Below are 23,036 nucleotides of genomic sequence, written 5' to 3'. Positions count from 1 at the left end.
AGGCAAGCATATTATAAACATTAACATCATGATTTTCTGTAAAGCTGCATTGAAACAACCTGTATTGTGAGATTGTGTTAGATTTAGTATTTCACAGTAAAGTCAGAATGTGAGTCTTTATATGAGCATTGTCTACCATCAAACCAATATTTATATATTTTTTAAAATGGCAAAATGTTTCTTTTTTCTTGTTTCTTGATGTTTTGTGGATTTCTTAAAAAGGGAAAAAAAGTGGCTTTAAAAACTCAAACATGAAAAAGCTCCAGTGGACCACGAGATTTGGATCATTTGTTAAAAGTCCTTGTATTACAAGCAGATTCTTTAAGAGAGAGTTTAATTACCTCGGCTTAATTTTCTTTTTTCTATGCTGCCACTTGTTTACCAGCATCCTCATATTTTGTCTTTTTCCAGCTACGCTCGGCTCTCAAGGCATATGGAGTTCCCTGGGCATCCCTTATTTATTCACACCCTATGTGGGACTGGATCGCACAATCCTCTGGTTGGCCTTCTGTTTCGTTAATATAGGCTACAGTAAACTTAATGATCACATTGCAAAGCCTCTTTCTATTAAATCTATCTGGAATCGTGAATTGTCTGATTTTAATGTATCTGTCGACTGGGAGAGGGTGTGGTCTAATCTAATCTTAAATTCTAAAAACCTGGCTCATCGTCTTATCCATTTCAAAGTCATACATAGAGCATACATAACCCCTTAAGAGGTTCAAAATGAAACTGCAATCAACTTACAATTGCCATATCTGTAACACTGTATCCTCATGGAACTTTTCTTCATATGTTCTGGGAGTGTCCAATTGTTGTCAACCTATTGGCTAATGTAAACTTGGTTTTGTCCTCCTTGTTACAAATTGATTACATGTCTAATCCAGGTTTATGTCTTCTCAATGATGACATGGACTCCTTTATAAGTTCAATACAAAAAAGAATGATGTTTGCTGGGTTTACAGCTGCAAAGAAGACTATAATACAGAACTGGTTTACTCCGCACATGTGTGCAGAAATATATTGGATTCATAGCCTCCACAAAATAGTGACCTGTGAATGTACAACAGCACATATTAACAAGGCTAAACCTAGTACCATTGATGCATGGCAATATTTTTCTTACAAGATATTGGACTATATAAAGGAAATTACCTTTTTTATTTATTTTTTATTTTTTTCCCTTCTTCTCCTTTCATATTGTTAAATTATTGGTGACATGTCTGTTGTTTTCCCTTCACTGTCTGTTTGTTTGAGTGGATGTTATTTTATTTCTAAAGACAATAAAGAGTTGAAAAAAGAGAGAGTTTAATTAGTCCATCACTGAATTTCAAGCTTCAACAATACCAAAACTCAAAACTAAAGAGGAAACTCCAGCGGTTCCTGTGAAAGAGATCACACTTGTTACGTGTTAAAAGATGTTAGCGGGATGATTGCGTAACATTTAAGTGAGGTACTGCTGCTAGGTGGGCAAGTGGCAAAAACAACCATGGAAACCAGTCTTAACTTTGAAAACGTTTATTCAATCACAGAGGTGTAAGGACGTTACAAAGCATATGATAAATGTAAAGGAAAAGAAAACATGGATAATCAGGAAAACAAGAGTGTCGCCAAATTAATGAAATAATCAAAACATAACCCCCATAACTATTTAACCCAAAACCTCTAGAACTAACTGCCAAAAAGAAAATGTAGAAAACATCCCGCAATCTTCAACATATTCGACGCCTTACATAAACTATACTAACTAACTAAACAACAACAATGGGTTACGACCACTCTCCAACTAACTAACAGAGAAGAATACTATACCGTGGTCTTTACTGATGGGATCTTAATTGTACAGACAGAACAGTCAGTAGACAACAAACTCACAACACAACCAAAGCTTCACTCTAAATGATCTGCGGTTGGGCTACTTAGTCGAGTTTAGAAATCTAGTTCTGAAACAACACATTACATCAATAGCAATAACGACACAACCCGAAAGAGTAATAATCTCTGAACCAGCGAGTAAGTATAAACATAATTATAATCACAAACATAGACATACATGTGAACTTGATTCTAACAAACAATCAAAGCATGGGTGTTAGCTGAGATCTGGCGCTGATCTGCCACACTTCTTGTCAATGGGCCTTTTAACCCGGCGGACGTAATGTGATTATGATGAGCAGCCAGTGATACAAGACCTAGGAGTATGAATAGAAGCAAGAGCACAAAAGAAAAAAAGAGAGCAAAACACACAAACATACGTGAAACGTAACACACTGCTGGTCTGGTTCTTGCAGTTTGATCATTTTCTCTTGACGATCGGCGCATACACCACATGATCCTCCTCTTTATTATCCTGTCAAATACACAATATATAATAATAAATGCATGTATGTCCTTGAAATCATTTTACAATATGCAGATATAAAACCAGCCTCAAGTGTGTCATAAAACATTGTTTCCTTCCGTTTGTTTTTTAAAGCTTGAAAAAAAATAGTTGCTTAAAAAAAATTCAATTCAAATGACAGATAGACAGAATTGTGTTGGACTGTGATGTCATCAACTGACACAGGAAATACTTCATCAGTGGCTCATTTCAAACACTGAACATTGTAAAGGGGTCATGAAATGAGAAATCAAACATATAAGAGGTCATTATACTATACTATAAAAACATCCTGTAAGTTTCAGAACTTTAAACGTTCTTGTTAGTCTAAAAACAGCTTATATTGAAGAAAATCCATCTGAATGACTGACTGTGGAATATGCTACTTTATTTTGCATTAGGGAAGCTAAACACCTCCTCTGGAGAAGAAGATCAACGACTGCTTCTTGCTTACTTAGTAGGACTATATAACCGTTTTGTAGGACTGATAGATTTAAAAATTATTTTGTACCAGCTACCATTGGTTTTCTAAATTATTTTAGAGTAATTAATTAAAGAAGTCTTTTTTATATATAATATTGTGTGTTTGTTGTTGTGTTTTTTTTATTTTATTTTTTTATTGTATGATTACTGCTGGCTGTAAAACAAATTGCCCCTTGGGGATAATAAAGTTGACCTAACCAAAAATAAGCCCGGCTCACCGATTCATGCATGCCATGTATTAGTTAAATAACGAGGAACGCAAGCGTAGGTCAATGCAGAAACCAAACGGTAGGGACGGCTCTGAAGACAGAAAGACGCGGTGCAGTGCCAAATAGTGAAACAACACAGCCTTTGTTCAACACAACCTTCCTTCTGATCCCAACATTGACAACATAAGATCATTACAAGTGGACCTCAGAGAACAGTGTAAAATAAAAAAGGCAGATCATGATCCCTTTAACTGTTGATCTGTTACTCTTTAGTTACATGGTAGAATGAGTGTGTCATGAGGTTGGAGGAACGAACCCAAATGCAGACTAACAGGGATTTATTGAGGCAAAAAACAGAAAACAAAAACCCACGAGGGGGCAAAACAGGACAGATGGGGCAGTACAACTAGACTAAGACAGGAAATAAACTAGGACTAGATACTGACTGTTAAAGACAAGATGAAGAAAACAAACAGCTACATAAACTCACAATTCTTAATACAATATTCAGACAAAGTACTCACAGGACTCTCACAAAGAGTAACACGCACAGGTTGACAATGTACCGACACATGACAGCAAACACAAGGGGATTAAAAAGGGAGACACTAATGACAAAGACAGGTGAAGCTGACTAGACAAGGACAGGTGAAACTGAATAGACAATAATGACGAGACGAGGATAACAAGGGGGCGGGGTAACGTAACGAGACAACACAAGCACATGGCCCAAGCAATTGGCCATGCGCTTGTACACAAAACACGGGTCTGTCATGATCCAGGCTCAAGACCAGAGGAAATCAAGGACAAGGCCGGATCATGACAGAACCCCCCACTTAAGGAGCGGCTACCAGACGCTCCTCAAGAGGACATTAGACGCGAGACAAGACTGATTGAGACATTGACACAAACCAACAAAACATAACAAACAACAGTAGTGGCAAACACGAAAACACAACAGCAGGGTTAGGATGAAACAATAAAAATAACAAACAAGGAAGAGGTGGCGGAGGAAACACAGAGTTCATGGTGCTGGGGGTCTTCGGAAAATGGGCTGAGGGCTTAGGGCGAGGAATCGGGGCAGGTTTGGATCGGGACACAAGAGGGGTCTTGGAGGAAACAGTCCGGGGTTGATTAGGGACAGGAGGTACAGTGGACGACGGAGGGGGAATCACGACAGGGGAAGCTGAGGGTGGCGAGACAAGACTCCTGACTGGGGAAACAGCGGGCAAAGGAACAGGACACATAACAGGGGACGTAGCAGACGGCTGTGGAGCGGGAACCGAACTCACAGAATCAGACTCCGCACACATGAAAACAGACTCAGATGAAGCGCTCGAATCAGAACCGGAAGAACCGCTGTCTGCCGCGGGCTCTGTGACTGCAGCGGGCTCTGTGACTGCAGCGGGCTCTGTGACTGCAGCGGGCTCTGTGACTGCAGCGGGCTCTGTGACTGCAGCGGGCTCTGTGACTGCAGCGGGCTCTGTGACTGCAGCGGGCTCTGTGACTGCAGCGGGCTCTGTGACTGCAGCGGGCTCTGTGACTGCAGCGGGCTCTGTGACTGCAGCGGGCTCTGTGACTGCAGCGGGCTCTGTGACTGCAGCGGGCTCTGTGACTGCAGCGGGCTCTGTGACTGCAGCGGGCTCTGTGACTGCAGCGGGCTCTGTGACTGCAGCGGGCTCTGTGACTGCAGCGGGCTCTGTGACTGCAGCGGGCTCTGTGACTGCAGCGGGCTCTGTGACTGCAGCGGGCTCTGTGACTGCAGCGGGCTCTGTGACTGCAGCGGGCTCTGTGACTGCAGCGGGCTCTGTGACTGCAGCGGGCTCTGTGACTGCAGCGGGCTCTGTGACTGCAGCGGGCTCTGTGACTGCAGCGGGCTCTGTGACTGCAGCGGGCTCTGTGACTGCAGCGGGCTCTGTGACTGCAGCGGGCTCTGTGACTGCAGCGGGCTCTGTGACTGCAGCGGGCTCTGTGACTGCAGCGGGCTCTGTGACTGCAGCGGGCTCTGTGACTGCAGCGGGCTCTGTGACTGCAGCGGGCTCTGTGACTGCAGCGGGCTCTGTGACTGCAGCGGGCTCTGTGACTGCAGCGGGCTCTGTGACTGCAGCGGGCTCTGTGACTGCAGCGGGCTCTGTGACTGCAGCGGGCTCTGTGACTGCAGCGGGCTCTGTGACTGCAGCGGGCTCTGTGACTGCAGCGGGCTCTGTGACTGCAGCGGGCTCTGTGACTGCAGCGGGCTCTGTGACTGCAGCGGGCTCTGTGACTGCAGCGGGCTCTGTGACTGCAGCGGGCTCTGTGACTGCAGCGGGCTCTGTGACTGCAGCGGGCTCTGTGACTGCAGCGGGCTCTGTGACTGCAGCGGGCTCTGTGACTGCAGCGGGCTCTGTGACTGCAGCGGGCTCTGTGACTGCAGCGGGCTCTGTGACTGCAGCGGGCTCTGTGACTGCAGCGGGCTCTGTGACTGCAGCGGGCGAAGAACGGAAGGCTCCCCTCTTTCTCCTAGGCCGCGAAGCAGAGACCATCGCCGGAGCTGAGACGGGTTGGGGAAGCTCAGCGGAAACTGTGTCGGGCGAAGAAGGGGTTATCTCTGGCAGGATAGACTCCGACGCTGAGGACTCTGAAGGAGAGTCCCACGAGGTTCGCCTCCCTCGTTTCCCTCGAAGACCGAAGGGGGTAGATGAAGTGCCAGGAGTCATGAGGGCGCCAGCCTGGTCCCCAAGCGTCGCGACGCCTATCATTCGACCCTCGGGAATAGCTGGCAGGCAGGCAGAAGGTGGAGAGCCCGAGGAAGAAGCCTGCGGAACCTCCCGGGAAAAATGATCCCAGAGGCGGGCATAATCCCTCATGATCTGCTCACCCTGGGACGGTATAGGGCAAATGACCCGTTCTCCGTTGGTTGATGCGGACAACCAGCATCGCTCACGGAACTCCGTCTGGAACTGGAGTTGAGAGGTCATACTGTCTGCTGGGTTCTTAGTTGGTCGGTACATTCTGTCATGAGGTTGGAGGAACGAACCCAAATGCAGACGATATGCAGACTAACAGGGATTTATTGAGGCACAAAACAGAAAACAAAAACCCACGAGGGGGCAAAACAGGACAGATGGGGCAGTACAACTAGACTAAGACAGGAAATAAACTAGGACTAGATACTGACTGTTAAAGACAAGATGAAGAAAACAAACAGCTACATAAACTCACAATTCTTAATACAATATTCAGACAAAGTACTCACAGGACTCTCACAAAGAGTAACACGCACAGGTTGACAATGTACCGACACATGACAGCAAACACAAGGGGATTAAAAAGGGAGACACTAATGACAAAGACAGGTGAAGCTGACTAGACAAGGACAGGTGAAACTGAATAGACAATAATGACGAGACAAGGATAACAAGGGGGCGGGGTAACGTAACGAGACAACACAAGCACATGGCCCAAGCAATTGGCCATGCGCTTGTACACAAAACACGGGTCTGTCATGATCCAGGCTCAAGACCAGAGGAAATCAAGGACAAGAAGGCCGGATCATGACAGAGTGTTGTGTGAGTATTATGTGTCTTGCATTGAATGCTGATCTTCATACATATTTAATATGGTGGTGTTTTGTGTTTTCGTCTGAATGATGATCTATCACACACAAGCGCACTCACTGCTGAAATGATACACAGACATGAATTAGTAATAAATGATCTTACCAATTTCTGTGAATTTCTTTTGTAGAACTTTGGCACGACGTAAGTGATTTCTTCTTCGTGAGTCTCAACTGTATCAATGATAAGATGTAATATAATAAGTAAGTGGATTAAAACAACAAAACTGAATGTTATTAACTATATCTGTATCTTTACATCATATATGTTATTAGTGTTGTCGAAGTTTAAGTGTAAAAGCTCACATTGCTCACAAACATACATTCAGAAAGACATTCTTTGCACATAATTCAAACCCATAAAATGTTGAATTAAATAATTAACATTTTTTCTATGATGAAATTGAAGCTCAGGTGAAATGCCCATCATCACTATAGAGAACTGCTAAACCCAACATCTACACATATTATTCAGTGATCTTTCCATTAACACTTTTTATCATTACCCTTGCTGTTTTTAAACAATCTGTATTGTATAAAGGGCTATAAAAAATAAAGATGGTGATATATTTGCTGTGCAGAAAATCCTTTACCTAATGTGATGTTCCTAGTCAAAAATGTCAATCTTTTATTATTCTGTATTACCAGCAAGTTTTGGATTCAATCTTTTTGACAACTTGTTTTCTTTCAGTTAGCACAGGTTTAGTGTTTATTTTTGAAACTGAATGGTTGTCGGTCGTTGATCTGAGCTTATGCACCTCAGTATTTGAGTGAAAAAAGCATTATTTATGGATAATGTTGTCATTTTTCACTCAACAGATCAATAAGACCTACGATCAACCTGTTCCAAAAAGAAATGCAAAAATGTGCTAATTGAAATAAAACTAGCTTAAATCCTATGTGTGGTAATAATATAGCAGAAAGAGAAAATTATAAGAACATTTTTGGAGGTCGGTCATTTTTGACCAGGAATAACATAAGTGTTACAAACAAGTAAAAACATTATTATCAGATTGTTTTGGGGGAAGTTGTTATAGCCTGTGTGAGCAAAGTCGGTAAGTTCCCATTCAGTCAGTCACGTTCAATGTTTCGACGGACTAATGTACTGGGGTCTTGTCTGTGAGCCCAATCACCTCCAAGTGTTAACAGAACAGCCCAATGGACATTAACCAGTGAGATTTGCATGTCGAATCACACCTACCTGGACATACGAGTATAAATAGGACTGGGACTTTCATTCACTCACTTTCATTCATATTTTGCTTCGGAACAGCGATCGCTCATGTCAGTTATCCTTCAACTGAAGTGGATTCCTGTGCAGAGAAAGCTATTTTAACTGCTAAAAAGAGTTTATTTCTCAGGAGATCTGTCCGGTCCATAGAGCGTTTATTCGCTTCTTGAAAGGGCTGTGCACGTAGAAGTGTAGCGTTACACCCCTCGGTGCTTCGGCACACAAGAGCAGATTTCCTAAAAGAGCAAGCACTTTTAAAACACAACTCCGTAAGTGCATTCCTGGATGCGGTTGTTTTCTGTCCTTATCTGACGGCCACGATCTCTGTCTCACATGCATGGACGCAAGCCTGCTGAGACTGTGTTCGTGGGGGGTTCATGTCCTCACATGCGAACATGACCACGTCGGCACGCGGGTCGTGACTCTCCTTTCTCGTAAATGCTTGAGTCCCCTTTGTTGTTGACCAGCCGCCGATTGTGTGTAAAAGCACCGCCGTGGGTGTGCTCAACACTTTGGGAGACCGAGGGTTATAGCAGTGGTGCCTCCAGAAATTTTTCATAGGGGTGGCCAGATGGGGCCACTTAAAATCTTGGGGTGGCACATCAAAACTATAAACCATAATTTCAGAATTTTATTCTACTGTTGTAGTAAACCGGCCTGTAGAAAACTATCAGAAAGACTTAAGGAAACGTCTCGGTTACGTATGTAACCCTAGTTCTCTGATAGGGAACGAGACGCTGCGTCAAGCTGTGGGAACGCCCCTGCGTGTGTGCGTCATGAAGCACGTATGGAATCAGTCCAATGGAGAGACGGAACGTCATAGGCGGGTGACGTCATCGACCAGGAAACTATAAAGCACCCCCAAAACACAAGCGCAACAGCTTCTGATAGGCCTGAAGGAAGCGCTAACGGGCATGCTGAGAGTATGGCAAAACGACGCACCGTCTCGTTCCCTATCAGGGAACTAGGGTTACATACGTAACCGAGACGTTCCCTTTCAAGGGAACTCGAGCTGCGTCAAGCTGTGGGAACGCCAATACCCACGTCGCCATAGGAGCAAATGACCGTCATGTGGGAACTAGCGCACAGAGGACGAGAGAACCTGCGCTCCAGGAGTGGAACTTAAGTCCAATTCATAGAACTTAACAAATGTATGCGGTGAGGACCATCCAGCCGCATCACAAACATCACTTAGCGATACTCCTGACAACAATGCTTTAGAAGCAGCCATACTCCTAGTAGAGTGGGCTCGTACAGCCAAAGGGGAAGGCTGACCAGCCGACTCATAAGCAAGTGAGATGGCCTCAACCACCTACTTGCTCATTCTCTGTTTAGACGCGGGACACCCTTTCCTGGGTGGTCCAAAGCACACAAATAACTGTTCTGATTTCCTCCACAGGGCAGCTCTGTGGACCTAAGCGTCTAACGCCCTAACCGGGCAGAGAAGGTTGAGTTTCTCCTGATCTGATGACACAAAAGGAGGAGGATAGAAAGCCTGCAGCACTGTAGGTCTAACAGCATTAGTAGGGACCTTAGGGACATAACCTGGTCTAGGGTATAGAAAAGCCTTAACCATACCAGGCGAAAACTCCAGGCACGAGGGTGCAACCGACAGGGCCTGCAAATCTCCGATTCTCTTAAGTGAGGAGATTGCAAGCAGAAAAAGAGTTTTGTAAGTGAGAAATTTCTCAGAAACTTCCTCAATAGGTTCAAAGGGGGCCAAAGAAAGGCCCTCTAGTACAATGGCCAAATCCCAAGTCGGCTCCCTTGTACGAACTGCAGGCCTCAGCCTCAAAGTGCCACGAGGAAACGAGTTATAAGCGGGTGTCTCCGAAGAGAAACTCCACTGAAAGGGACATGGAAAGCAGCTAGTGCCGCCACATACACCTTTAGTGTGGAGGGGGATAACCCTGCAGAGAAACGTTCCTGCAGAAACTCCAGCACTGCACCCACTGGGCCGTTAACTGGGTCCTGCCGATGTTCTGCACACCAAGAAGTGAAAAGTTTCCACTTCAGGGCATATAACTTAATCGTTAATCTGGAGTGAAGGATGGTCTCAACAACCTCAGTTGAGAGACCAGATTCTATGAGCTGGGCCCCCTCAGAGGCCAAGCCCACAGTTTCCACAACTCTGGGCGGGGGTGAAATATCGTACCGCCCTCCTGAGAGTAGATCCCTCCTGATCGGAATCTCCAGGGGAGAGACGTCCAGAAGAGATATTAGGTCCGCGAACCATACTCGGGCCGGCCAGAACGGGGCTACTAGAAGTAGGCTGACCCCGTCCCGGCGAACCCTCTCCAGAACTCCTGGTAGCAGAGCAACCGGGGGAAAAGCATACAGAATTGACCTCGGCCACGGCTGTACCAGAGCGTCCAACCCCAGAGGGGCTGGCTGACTGATGGAGAACCACAGATGACAGTGCGTTGTCGAATAGGTCCACCTCGGCGCGACCGAAACTCAACCAAAGGATTCCACCACCTCGGGGTGGAGCCTCCATTCCCCCGGCCTCGGCCCCTGCCTCGACAGGGAGTCTGCTACCACATTCAAATAACCAGGAAGATACATAGCTCTCAGAGACCGTAACTTCCCCTGGGACCACAGGAGGATCTGACGGGCCACATTGTAAAGTGGACGCGACCGCAGGCCCCCCTGATGATTTATATACGAGACCACCGACATGTTGTCTGACTGAACTAACACATGATGACCTCTGAGGTCTGCTAGGAAGTGTTTCAAAGCTTGGAACACCGCCAACATCTCTAGACAATTTATATGCCATGATAGATGATGGTCCTGCCACAGACCTTGGGCTGGACGACCACTCATGACCGCCCCCCACCCTGTGAGGGAAGCATCCGTCGTTAGCGTTACGCGACGACAAAGAGCCCCCAACACAGGCCCTTTGGATAGGAACCAGGTTTCTTTCCACATGGCCAGAGCACGAAGGCAGCGCCGCGTGACTTTGATTGTGCGGAGGGGATTTCCCCTCGGGGAGCATCCCTTGGTCCGGAGCCACCACTCCAGTGGTCTCATGTACAACAGGCCGCAAGGTATGACGTTGGACGCTGCTGCCATCAGACCCAACAGTCTCTGAAACTGTTTTACAGTGAGTAGCTGGCCTAGCTTTACTTGTTTCATAGCTGAAAGAATCGAAGCGATGCGGGTCGGAGAAAGTCGCGCCCGCATCGAGATCGAATCCCAAACGACACCCAGAAAAGTGGTCTTCTGAGAAGGAGATAATACACTTTTCTTTGCGTTCAGCCTCAACCCAAACTTTCTCATATGAGCGAGAACAACATCTCGATGCTGAACCGCCATCTGCTCTCTCTGAGCTAAAATCAACCAATCGTCGATGTAATTGAGGATACGAATGCCCTGAAACCTAAGGGGCGCTAAAGCTGCATCCATGCATTTCGTGAAAGTGCGGGGAGATAAAGCTAGGCCAAATGGAAGAACCTTGTACTGGTACGCCTCGCCCCCGAAGGCGAACCTCAGGAACTTCCTGTGTTGTGGAAGGATGGAAATATGGAAGTACGCGTCCTTCAGATCTAACGTGACAAACCAGTCCTCGGATCTGATTTGTGACACGATCTGCTTGATAGTGAGCATCTTGAATTTTAGCTTCCCTGCCGAGCGATTCAACACGCGCAGATCTAAAATTGGACGTAACCCCCCATCCTTCTTTGGAACGATGAAATATCGGCTGTAAAAACCTGACTCCAACCTGGGAGGAGGAACCCATTCTATAGCCCCCTTTTGAAGGAGCGCTTTCACCTCTTGTTCCATTACCAGAGCCTGCTCGGGGCCCACCACTGTGGGCAGAACCCCTCTGAATTTTGGTGGACAACACCTGAATTGGATAGTATAACCCTTTTTTACTGTGTGCAGAACCCACTGAGATATTTTTGGAAGGCTTTTCCACTCTGCCAGAAATACTACTAAGGGTACCAGTCTCTCGAGACTGTGGTGTAACTTGAGCAGCAAACACTGCTCTGAGACCCTCCATAGAGGGGGCGAGCGTCCCTCGGGAAAGCGCTCGCTGGGACCGTCTGTGCCCCGGCATGAAGGCGGGGTTAGCAGAACGGGCCCCTGAGGGCACCGAAGAAGAGCGGGCACCGTGTAATGCGGTGAACACCTCTCTCCCACGGCAGGGACCACCCTCAGCATCCTAATGCCAGTGGCGTCAGGACTTCGCCTTTGCCGAAGCCTTCTTAGCCATAATAACTGTCCTCAGATCAGTTTTGCCAGAAGACTTTGGCTGAGAGTGCCGCGTCTGGTCCCACTGTTTGGAAGGGGGAGCGCGAGACGCGACACTCTGCTTCTGTTGCGCCCTATGTGAGGAGCTGACTGACGGCCTGGACTGCTCCCGCCCAGCAGTACCGGGGACATGAATTTTAAGAGGCATACATTTCTGAAACGCTGCTGACTGTTTCTTCTCTTCCTGAAATCTGTCCATGACAGTATTTACAGAATCACCAAAAAGACCATGAGAGCGGAGCGTCCAAAAGAAAAGCTTTGTCTTTTTCTTTCATCCCAGAGAGATTTAAGCGTAGATGCCTCTCTGCGGCCACCAGGGCTGCCATAGTACGGCCCATTAGCTTGGCCGACTCCTTGGTGGGGCGCAGAGATAAATCTGCAGCCTGATGCAGTTCGCGAACTACATCAGTGCTGACCTCTTGAGTGTCACTCACATCCTTTAATAAGTCAGCCTGGTATCCCTGCAAGATGGACATCGTGTGCAGGCACGCCGAGGCTTGACCGGCCGCCGTATACGCCTTACCCACTAAAGCTGACGTACTTCTAAGAGGCTTAGAGGGTAAAAGTGGTGCTTTAAAAGAAGATGTAGCTTCAGCAGAAAGATGACTAGCAAGCGCCTCTTCTGCTTTGGGCATCGCCCCATAACCATGAGATTTAGCCCCCACAATGTTTGAATAAGTGGAAGTTTGAGGGCTAAAAACACGATAAGAGACCGGCTTTTTCCACGATCTCGAAACCTCTGTTTGGAGATCAGGGAAGAAGGGCAAGCACCGGCGTGGAGGTTGAGAACGGGAAGGCAAAAATCTTTCATCTAATTTAGATTTTTCTCTAGACTCCTGCCTAACAGCTGGCCACTCGATGCTTGATTTAGAAACAGCACGAGTGAGCACCTCCATAAGCTCCTCACTTTCGGGAGAGCGAGATGGCGAATCATCGACATCTCCTGCATCCAGACTAACAGCATCCAGATCCTCAGAACTGGATAGTTGCAGTACTGGGGCCTCAGTTCGGGGGGAAGAAACCGCAGAGTGTGCTTCCGAACCCGAGACTGAGGCACTGGATCTAACAGGTAAGGGCTGAGATAGGGCAGAGCCCGTCTCAAGCCCCGCTGTTAGATCCATCTGCGATCCCCACGAATGACGTCGCCGCGGCATAAGCGGGACCCGATCCGCGGGGATCGCGAACCGAACCACTCTCCTCAAAGAGTGATCGGCGGGAGCGGAGCGTTCTAAGAGGCAAACGCTCGCAATGCTCACAATCAGCCCCCTCGAGAGCTGACTGGGCATGCTGCACTCCCAAACAAACAACACATAAGCTGTGTTTATCCCCGCTCGTTAAATAGCGCGAGCAGGGAGGAACACACTTCTCAAATTGTTGTTCGCTCGCCATTGTCTCTCAATATAATATATATATATATATATATATATATATAGTTTTTTGAAATAGTGAAACTCCTGCTTAGTGACAGACAAAGACACTTGAGACAGATCCACATATAGCGCTTACTGAAGGCAAAGAAGCTGTCGCGCTTGTGTTTTGGGGGTGCTTTATAGTTTCCTGGTCGATGACGTCACCCGCCTATGACGTTCCATCTCTCCATTGGACTGATTCCATATGACGCACACACGCAGGGGCGTTCCCACAGCTTCACGCAGCTCGAGTTCCCTTGAAAGGGAACTCCTACTGATACTTCATACTTTGGTTTATTGTGTTATATTTAATGTTACTAATGATATTAGTAGGGCCCTACTAATATATATTATATTATATTATATATAATGATATATATTATATAGATATGATATTTATAAGGGCCCTCGCCCGTGGCAAATTTCCAGATACTTACATAATTGTGATGAATTTAATCCTTTTTAAGTTATTATTTTGCAGTGTAAGATTACAGTTAACACCTTAAATATTACATAAATGTATTATGAATTTTTAATAAACTTAATGAGTGTATAAATCAGCAGCAAAAAGTAATTCTTGAAAAAAATCTGCACAGTAATTTTAAAAAATCTAAATATGTTAATAAAAACAAATTACTATTAGTTGTCTTATAAAATTAAATCAGGCAATCGTACATTTCACAATTTTATATTTATATATTAATGTCAAGAATTCAGAAGTGCATATATAGCCTACACTACAAAGAAATAATATACAATTAAATTATGCTTATTTTAAATGTATTGAGCAGGCTAGGTATAACAAAATATATTGGCTTCATTAATATTTCAGTGCGCAAACCCATGATAACATCACAGCGCGTATGCGCATCGCGGTGCAGAATGATGTGCTCAAAGCAACATGGAGTCACAGTGTGCAGCGCTGCGCTGCATAAGTGCGCATTTAAAAGTTCACGTCACAAAGCGAAGAAATGTCGAGCGCACAAATCCTAGTGCGATTTGTTCCTTTGTTTCACAGTTTTTAATTCCAGTTATTGTGCGTTTGATGCCGATTCATAGTCCTTGTGATGTGTGTGATCTAGCAAGCACGCGGTAGTGAGTCGTTTAAAAACAGCAACAAACTCCAACAAAATAAAGTAATTTTATGCAAATCTACAGCCTTTTATCTACAGATCATGCATTATAATGTGAATATATCATATTGGAGAGAGTTTTACCGTGCATCCAAGAGGCGCACGCGCTGTTTGAATATGAATGGAGAATTATTTACAGTCGCAGAGGAGGGAAAACGAGTTTCCGTATACTTTAATGATGTAAAAAGAATTCTGTCCCTCACATTAAGCTATGGAATGACTTCAGATGACTTTGTCACCCAAACTGACGTGAAAAAAGCGGGAGGCGCCGAAAAGCGTGCTGTTTGCATCCCTGCTTGTCAAAACATGGCAAAGTCACATCAAAAAGCTGCTGTAACAGTATACTGTAACCATTTGGCACTTAAAAAGCACGTCACAACGCATAATTTCCCGTCTTCTTTTACTAAAGAATATTTTTGACTTATTTATGAAATGCATAACTGATGCTACTAAAATTTATACTGGCTATTGGGGTGGCCAGTGGGGTGGCCAGGAGACCCCCTGGTGGCGCCATTGGGTTATAGTGAGAGCTTTTCGCCAGGAAAACCCCCGCAGACCTCTCACTTCAGCGTGTCTTGTGCCGATGAGCTGTTGTCACAGCAACCCAGCACGTCTTTCGGCGCTCCAGATGAGGGTCAGATGTCGATAACTGCATCGGTGAGAAGGTAACACTCTCTGGAGAGGAAGATGACGCTGAGCTTCCAGCTTCGACGGTGTTTGCTCATGCTGAATCGGATTTCAGAGTTGACAGCCATGTTTGCCCGGGCTGCCGTGTGCTCAGACCCGTTCTGAGCGATCGAGGCTGGATGATTGGTTTCGGGGTTGGAGCGCGTGCCTTTCTTCTCGGAAGTGCATGAAGAGCTTTGGCAATATGGAGGCAGTTAAGTGCCAAAATCTGTTCAAAGCTTTTCCTCTCTCACTACCCTCGACTGTGGGGTGGGGTTCTTCATTTTATAGATGACTGGCTCATTCTGGCCCATTCTTCTCCATATAAGGTGCTTGGGGTTGAGGCTCTATTACAAAAAAAAAGGTTACTATCTCCACAGCAGAGAACTATATTCTGGAGTAGTGTGGCACACGACTACATGATTTGGCACACGATTTGGGAACAATCGTCTCTCCCGCTCTTATCGAGACCATCCTCGCTACAGTCTTCAAGACCAAGCTAGGCGATGTCATCACTGTAAAACACTTTCTGGGAGTGTTGGAGCTTACGGCGACTGTGTCAAACCTATTGCTTCAGCCTATCAAAAGGTGACATTACTGTGTTTCCTGCCTTCCTTTGTAGCTTTCCGTGTTACGCTGTCACGTCACGAGGTGAGGCAGCAACAATCAGGATTGGACTAGTTGCACACGTGCTTCAGACACAGTCATGCTGAGGGTGTTCCCCAAAGTGTCGTCATACGACGCAGCGTCTCATTCCCTTCTCAGGGAACAAGGGTTACAGTTGTAGCCTGACACGTTTTAGTGCAATGTGATAACATTAAATAGCATTTTCAGGAAAAAGAAAATCCTCTCTGGGTCAAAATGACCACAACACAACATGCAGGTTAAAGGGAACTACACAATTAAAGTAAATTATTATTTGATATAACCCATTACTTTTGTCAATTCAATAGCGTTTATAACACTTGCCTTCTTGATCAGTTTGTCTACATTTCTTGCAGATGCAGAAGATCCCAACGACTGCAGAAACAATGAACAGAAATCCAGCGGCAGCAGCAGAGATCAGCACTATCATAGACACTGAGAGATACTTAGTTTCAGCTAGTGATAAGAGAACTTCACAGTTAGTCACATTTAGATGCTTTGCATTTAAATTAATTTTAAAGTTTCTAGTTTCCATTCTATTGTGGGTTACAGTAAAAAAATCAAATTGTTTGCGTTTAATTTCAGGCTGAAAGGCTGATGTTGGATATCTACGTATATAAATATAATAAACAATCTGAGGTATGCCAACTATTAAGATCACCAGCTGGAGTGCTCAGTATATCCACCAGAGGGCGCTCCTCCCCAGAGCAGTGTCATTCCACTATTAACTACATTTCCCAGAATCCTTTGCCCAGACTCATTATCCCCGGGTTAGTTTCAGCTGTTTCTCATTTACTCTTGTTAACTCTGTCTGTATATACCTGGTTTACTCAGTCACTCTCTGCAAAGTCTTGTTGGTGTTACACTGCATTTCTGAGTGCTATTTCTATTTCTATTTCTGTTTCATGATCTTGATCTTCTGCCTGTCTCCCTGGATTTCCCTGTGGCTTGGAATTTTTTTATTATCTGGATGGTTTGCTCTGTGCTGAATAATAATAATAAAATGCTGAACATTTGTTTTATCACCGATCACTGAAACCATTGAAAGTCTTTAATATAATCAATAAATAAAAACTAATATCAGCGCTGACATCAACTAATATCAGCAGTGCTGTGGTACCTGCACATGTGTGACAGAGTGTGTTGATGTCCAGATGTGTGGTCTGGTTGCTGATGGGATTGTTCAGCACACAGCTGTAGGTGTTTTTATCCTGATATTCCACCTCCAGAGGTAGAGAGAGACTGATGCTGAGATCACACACACTGATGCTGGACAATACACTGATTCCTGCGTACCAGGAGAGAGTCACATGACTCACATTCACCACTGATGAACACACCAATGAACATGATGATGATGATGATGATGAAGAACAGTGTGAAGAGTTACTGCTGATGACAGGAACAGGCAGACGAGCTGAGAAAGATTAGAAACATCACAGTAAATCATAATTTCTGCTGAGGAGGGAGTGTTTGTGATTTTCAGATTTATTAAAAAGAATTACGAGATGACAGTATCAGAATAATTAAGCCAAAGAAAAATGTTCAGAAGTTTTAAAAATGAACGCCAAAAATTATTGTGCATCTTATATTTGAAAAACTCTTATGTCTACTTCAAAGTGATTAACAAATAAAGGGAACCAATAATAAACTCACCAAAGACAATGAGACCGAACCTCTTTCTCACACCATTGATCTGTCGTTCATAAACTCCAGCATGTTCAGTTGTGGTGTTTGTGATGGTCAGAGATCCAGTTTGATTGTCCAGCTTCAGTCTGTCTCTGAATCTCCCATCAAGAACATCTTCATATACAGTGATTCTGTCGGCCGTTACATTGATTTCAGCTATTAATGTGATTTCATCTCCAAACCTCCACTGAATCACATAATCATCCTTTATTTTAGTAAAACGAGCTTTTAGAGAGACTGAATCTCCCTCCATCACTGACACTGAATCATCAAACACACACAGAACAAACAGAAGCAGGGTTTGTCACACATAAACAGATTATAATTGTTTATTAAATTAAAGTTTTAAATTTAAATTTGAAATAAACAATACCTGAAAACAACACAAACAAAAAACAAATGGTGTATGAATTCATTTAAAATTTGTTATTATAAAACAGGTGTTACTGTTTTTGAACTCACCATTGACAGTGAGAAAGAATCTCTTGATCTCACTGTTGATCTGTAGTTTATAACCTCCAGCATGTTCAGTTGTGGTGTTTGTGATGGTCAGAGATCCAGTTTGATTGTCCAGCTTCAGTCTGTCTCTGAATCTCCCATTAAGAACATCATCATATAAAGTGATTCTGTCGGCCCGTTTATTGATTTCTGCTATTGAAGTGTTTTTATTTCCAAACCTCCACTGAATCACATCATCATCCTTCATTTCAGTAAGATCAGAGTTTAGAGAGACTGAATCTCCCTCGTTCACTGATATTTTAACTGTATCACCAAACACTGAAAACAGAGTTTTTCAAATCACTTGATGTTGGTTTGATGAAGCTTCACTAAAATACTTTTATTCATTTTCTGCAACATACAAATAATGATGAATGAAATGAGAAATCGATTTATATATGGAACAATAACTAAAAAAAAACTTTTACTGTAATGTTTAATGTCACACTAAAACTAATGCTGTTGAGTATCGGAGCTTCATATTTTTTTTTATATATTTAATAAATCACTGAGTTTAATTTAATTATTTCTAAATGAGAATAACAGTGAATGTTAATATTATCTAATGTTAACTAATTTAACCAGTAATTTATCACATGAGCAGAAAAGCAGAAACAACTGAAACCATCAAAACATTTAAAACTTATCAACCAGACGCTACAAGCACAAACGGAACGAAGCTAATTTGAGAAAGATTTCAGTCCATGAATATGAAAGGCCAAACTCTTTCAAACAGCTTCAGTAATAGTGTCACGAAGCGCTCAGCTACGCCTCCCTCTGGTTGCATCCGCTCCCTCTCTCCAGAGTTTTAGAACTGCACTTCCCATCTCTCCCTCTGGTCATTATCTATCTCCATCCCTGCCTGGTTTATCTGATCATCCTCATCACCGTCACCTGTTCATCATTATCTCCCCTTTATCTGGACTGTCCCTTTCATTGTTACTTTGTGAAGTCTTGTTTTGCTCTACTGACATTACCAAGCGTTATTCCCTGTCTCCTGTTATTATCTGAACCTTAGATCTCTGCCTGAACTCTCGACTCTGTGAACCTTTGCTGCCTGCCTTGACCCTTGCCTGTGTTTCGTTACGAGTACTGGATTATCCCATTCACATGAGCCTGTTTCTCTCTGCTTTACTGCATGTGTAAATAAACTACTGCAAATCCAAATGCCTGTGACTCTACATTACAAATAGATCCTGTTCAGTGGGTTTATTTTCAAAAGTGTCCCTTGAAGTTAAACCAAGTCTTAAACCAACATTTAACATTTTTTTATTCACATTCATCCTGTGAGACTCAAACCAGTGTTCTTTCAGTATCACTGAGATACTATAATTTTGACTTATAATTTGAAATATTTATGATATTTTTTTTATTTTACATTTTAATTTTAGTTGAAGTTTTAGTGATTGTTGTGTGTTTTTGTGATTGTTAGTGTGGAAGAAATGTTATCTTTAGGATGTGTGTGACCATCATATGACAGTAAAGAGAAACACAATCCTTTTCTAATATGGAATTGTATTGGAATGGTAAAGAGTGTTGGTTCGTGACAGGAGAGTCTCCACTCGAGGACACAATATGATGAACAAGTCTGAGAATGTTCCACGTATGGTTGAAAACACCATCATTGGCCTAGAAATATAATATTCTGAGAGTTAAGACTATAAAGGAGGAAGGATGCCCTCCCTTCACTGTCATACTCTGCAGTCTCTCTGTGTGACTGAACGACTGCTGGCCTTTTCTTGCAAGAAAATAAACCTCAAAGACAATTAAAGTTTGTCTCTTATTCAGTGATAGAATTTTATTTGCCAACACATTAGTCATTTTAGATTTTTTTTTAAAATTAGAATCCTTTATTATATTTCTAAATGTTAATCTTCTGCTAAATTACTCTTTAAACTAACTTAATTCAATTAAGTTTAGGAAACATGCCTTAGTTTATTTAAAACTGCACTGAAAAAATAAATGTATGTAGGATTTACATGATTTCTCAAATGTATTACTAGACTACAGCTAGCTATTAATTAATAACAGCACTTATTAACATACTAAATGCTAAGATTTATATGCTTTTTCAGCAATAAGAGTAAATCTTTTTGAATCAGTCCACATCCTAACCAAATGCTCTACTCTTCTCCACAATGGTAACCCACTGTAATTTAAATGGTTCTAATAATTGCAATGTAATTGAACATTAAACACAATTACACACTATAAAGTGTTCCCCTTTCCTCATTTTCTAAAAAACACATAAAATAACACTTCATTTCAACATTTATTCTGTCTTAATTCAGCTATATGCAAAGCATGCTGGGAACTAACAAGCACCGCCCAGTTTCAGTTAATGTAACACAAATCATTCATGTAATCTAACACAAACGGATTAAGTGAACTTTAATTTTACATATTTAAGCAGATTGAACACAATCAAATTCAGTTTTTGTTTATCGCGAAATTAAACCCTTTACATTATTTTAACGATTGATAATTAAGTAAAGTGGAAAATGATGCAGGTTAAGTTAATTAAACGCAATACAATAGTGTTTTGGTGGTAAAAGAAATATATGTGTGTTACTTTAACAAAACATATTTGGGTAAAAAGAACAGTGCCACAAAACCATTTTTTTGAGTAGTAATTGGCTATATTAGCTAAAAACATCCACCCTGTTATGGCACACATTGCATTGTAACAGGGTGGACAGCTTCTCCCTTTAATGCTAAAAGTCCCGGGACACACCAAGCTGACGGTCGTCCATCATCGGGCCGTTGTTGTGCGTCGTCCGCCTGTTTTTGCAGTGTGTTCTGAACCATCGGCACCAGTCGGACTTCATTGCTCTGTTGCGAACGACTTTCAATGGACAGTATCTAAAACTGTTCACTAAATGACGCTAGACGACATCGTACTAGCGAGTCTCGGGAACTATATAAGGTTTGTCCAAGAAGTTGCTAGGTGAGATTTTATGAAAAAAGTCGCTATAGGGGTGAGAAAGACAACATCGCTAAATTGGCAACACTGACTTAATGTTTTTTTGTTTCCTTTGGCGTTTACATGGTTTCTACAAAACATAACTGGATATCGAGGGTAACGCGGGTATGATGTCATTGATAGGCGACGCACGGTCCATGTCGTGGTTAAAACTGTTTATTTCTCTGGATTTAAATATTCTTAGAAACATTTGGGATAATGTAAGTACACAAATCAACAAATATATAGCATTGTTCTAGTGGTTTTTAATATTTTGATCCAAAAAATCGTACATAGTGTGCCTTTAATACCACTTGATATAACTCGCTTTTGAGAAAAACTTGAGAAAAAAAATCACAAATGAGTGGAAAGAACATTTACTGCGGTTCAATTCAGTGAAATGTCGACGCGTCCAACTCTACTGATTGTAAGTTTTATTGTTTTTTTTAATTATTATATATATGGATATACTTGTATGCAAGTGGTTTTTTTCTGTCTTTAGTGGATTTCGTAAATGTTGTTGTGCTCTATAGCAGTTGTTTACAGGATTACATGTTGGAGGAATTTCTGGAATAAACAGCGTATATAAATAACTTTTATCACCTGCCGAATCTGGATTTTTCTGTCGGTTCGCGTTTGCTCACCCTTATAATTTGTATTCCCCCCTATCAGTGCTGTCCTGTAACAGTGAATGTTGATCCTCTCTGACTAACTTAACCAGACATTTATTACATGTTACCAGAACAGAAACAACTGAAGTCATAAAAACACATTTAAAACTCACCATCCAGACGCCAGAAACACAAGCAGAGCAAAACAGTGTGAAACATCTTCAACGGTTTCAGTCCACAAATATGAAGAGACAAATTCTTCAAAACTGGTTCAGTAATAAAATGACAGACGCGCTGATGTGAAGCTGCTCTGTAGTAAAGTGAAGTGCAACTCTACACACAGTTAAAATATCTGCCTATTTATTCAGTGTTAATGCATGTAACCATCTAACTCTATTTTGGATGATGAATTCACACTCTGATCATTGTCAGTTTGTCACTTTGAGCTCCAGTAGGCCTCAACTTCCTGTAAGTCAATGACCATTTTTAACAGAATTAAACTGACCAATAACATGTTAAAAACATCTTAAAGCAACAGTTTGATCTTGTCATGAGATCCTGTGAGTGTTTGTCTCTGCTCTCTCCTGTAACTCTCTTCAGGACGTTTGTTCTTCATTTCTTATCAAATGTCTGGATTGTTTCTCCTCTCAGACTGATCTCAGAGTTTCTCTAATGGTTTTATGGAGCAGGAACAGATTGCCTGGTATAACTGTGTGTATGAAAGTGTCCTCTGATATCTTCACATTATTAATATTCAACAGCTCTGGATTATGATGCTGCTGTGATGCTGTAAATGCTCACTTTGTTCAGAGTGAAAAATACAATAGTGAGACGCTCACACAAAAACACTTTCTCACACGGCTCAGACACGCTGCTAAAGACTGTGACGTCAGAGCTGACAAAGAAAACTCCTGATAACATGTCAGTTCAGGATGAGCCACTAGATGGAGGAGTTGCTCCTCAGACGAGACCACAGAGACAAATCACATGAGAGATTTTGGGCCCTATCACACACATCAGTGCAATGCAGAGCCAGACGCGACACAAGTGTGTTTTACTAGTTACAGCCTGAAGCATATTATAATGTGTCCAAAATCAGGTTAAAAGAGACGCTAGAGGAAGTTGTTTGTTTATTATTTGGTGCACTGTTTCAAATATACATAAAGTCTGTATTCCTCCAGAAGGCACTCAATATAATAAATATAATAAAATATGGAGAGACTCTTGAAACTCAGAGTTAGAAACTTTATTGATAACGGCAAGCAAAT

At 43.0% G+C, this 23,036-nt stretch overlaps 1 protein-coding gene across 1 annotated transcript; it reads right to left on the bottom strand.

Moving 5' to 3' along the window:
- Positions 1 to 1,502: 1,502 nt before the first annotated feature.
- On the bottom strand, positions 1,503 to 22,206 carry LOC143735216 (uncharacterized). Its single transcript, XM_077225299.1, has 7 exons — positions 21,942 to 22,206; positions 18,160 to 18,474; positions 17,665 to 17,958; positions 17,129 to 17,425; positions 16,333 to 16,443; positions 6,774 to 6,841; positions 1,503 to 2,350 (listed from the first exon to the last, which is right to left on the bottom strand). The coding sequence occupies exons 1-7, from the start codon at positions 21,985 to 21,987 to the stop codon at positions 2,297 to 2,299; spliced, it is 1,185 nt and encodes a 394-aa protein (XP_077081414.1). The 5' UTR covers positions 21,988 to 22,206; the 3' UTR covers positions 1,503 to 2,296.
- Positions 22,207 to 23,036: the final 830 nt, after the last annotated feature.

This window comes from Siphateles boraxobius, unplaced genomic scaffold (assembly GCF_051911475.1).
Source record: "Siphateles boraxobius isolate OS27281-9 unplaced genomic scaffold, OSU_SipBor_1 13, whole genome shotgun sequence".
In the NCBI taxonomy this organism is placed as follows: Eukaryota; Metazoa; Chordata; class Actinopteri; order Cypriniformes; family Leuciscidae; genus Siphateles; species Siphateles boraxobius.
The sequence above is the reverse complement of the archived record's forward strand: the minus strand, read 5'-3'. Positions and strand labels throughout refer to the sequence as shown.

What these genes read in the sequence shown, in the direction of transcription:
- LOC143735216 (XM_077225299.1), bottom strand. Translation starts at nt 21,987, where the DNA reads ATGTTTCACACTGTTTTGCTCTGCTTGTGTTTCTGGCGTCTGGATG. An exon ending in GTGTTTCTGGCGTCTGGATG is followed by an intron (nt 18,475 to 21,941) that starts GTGAGTTTTAAA and finishes CTCTGTTTTCAG; the next exon opens with TGTTTGGTGATACAGTTAAA. An exon ending in GTTCGGTCTCATTGTCTTTG is followed by an intron (nt 17,426 to 17,664) that starts GTGAGTTTATTA and finishes AATCTTTCTCAG; the next exon opens with CTCGTCTGCCTGTTCCTGTC.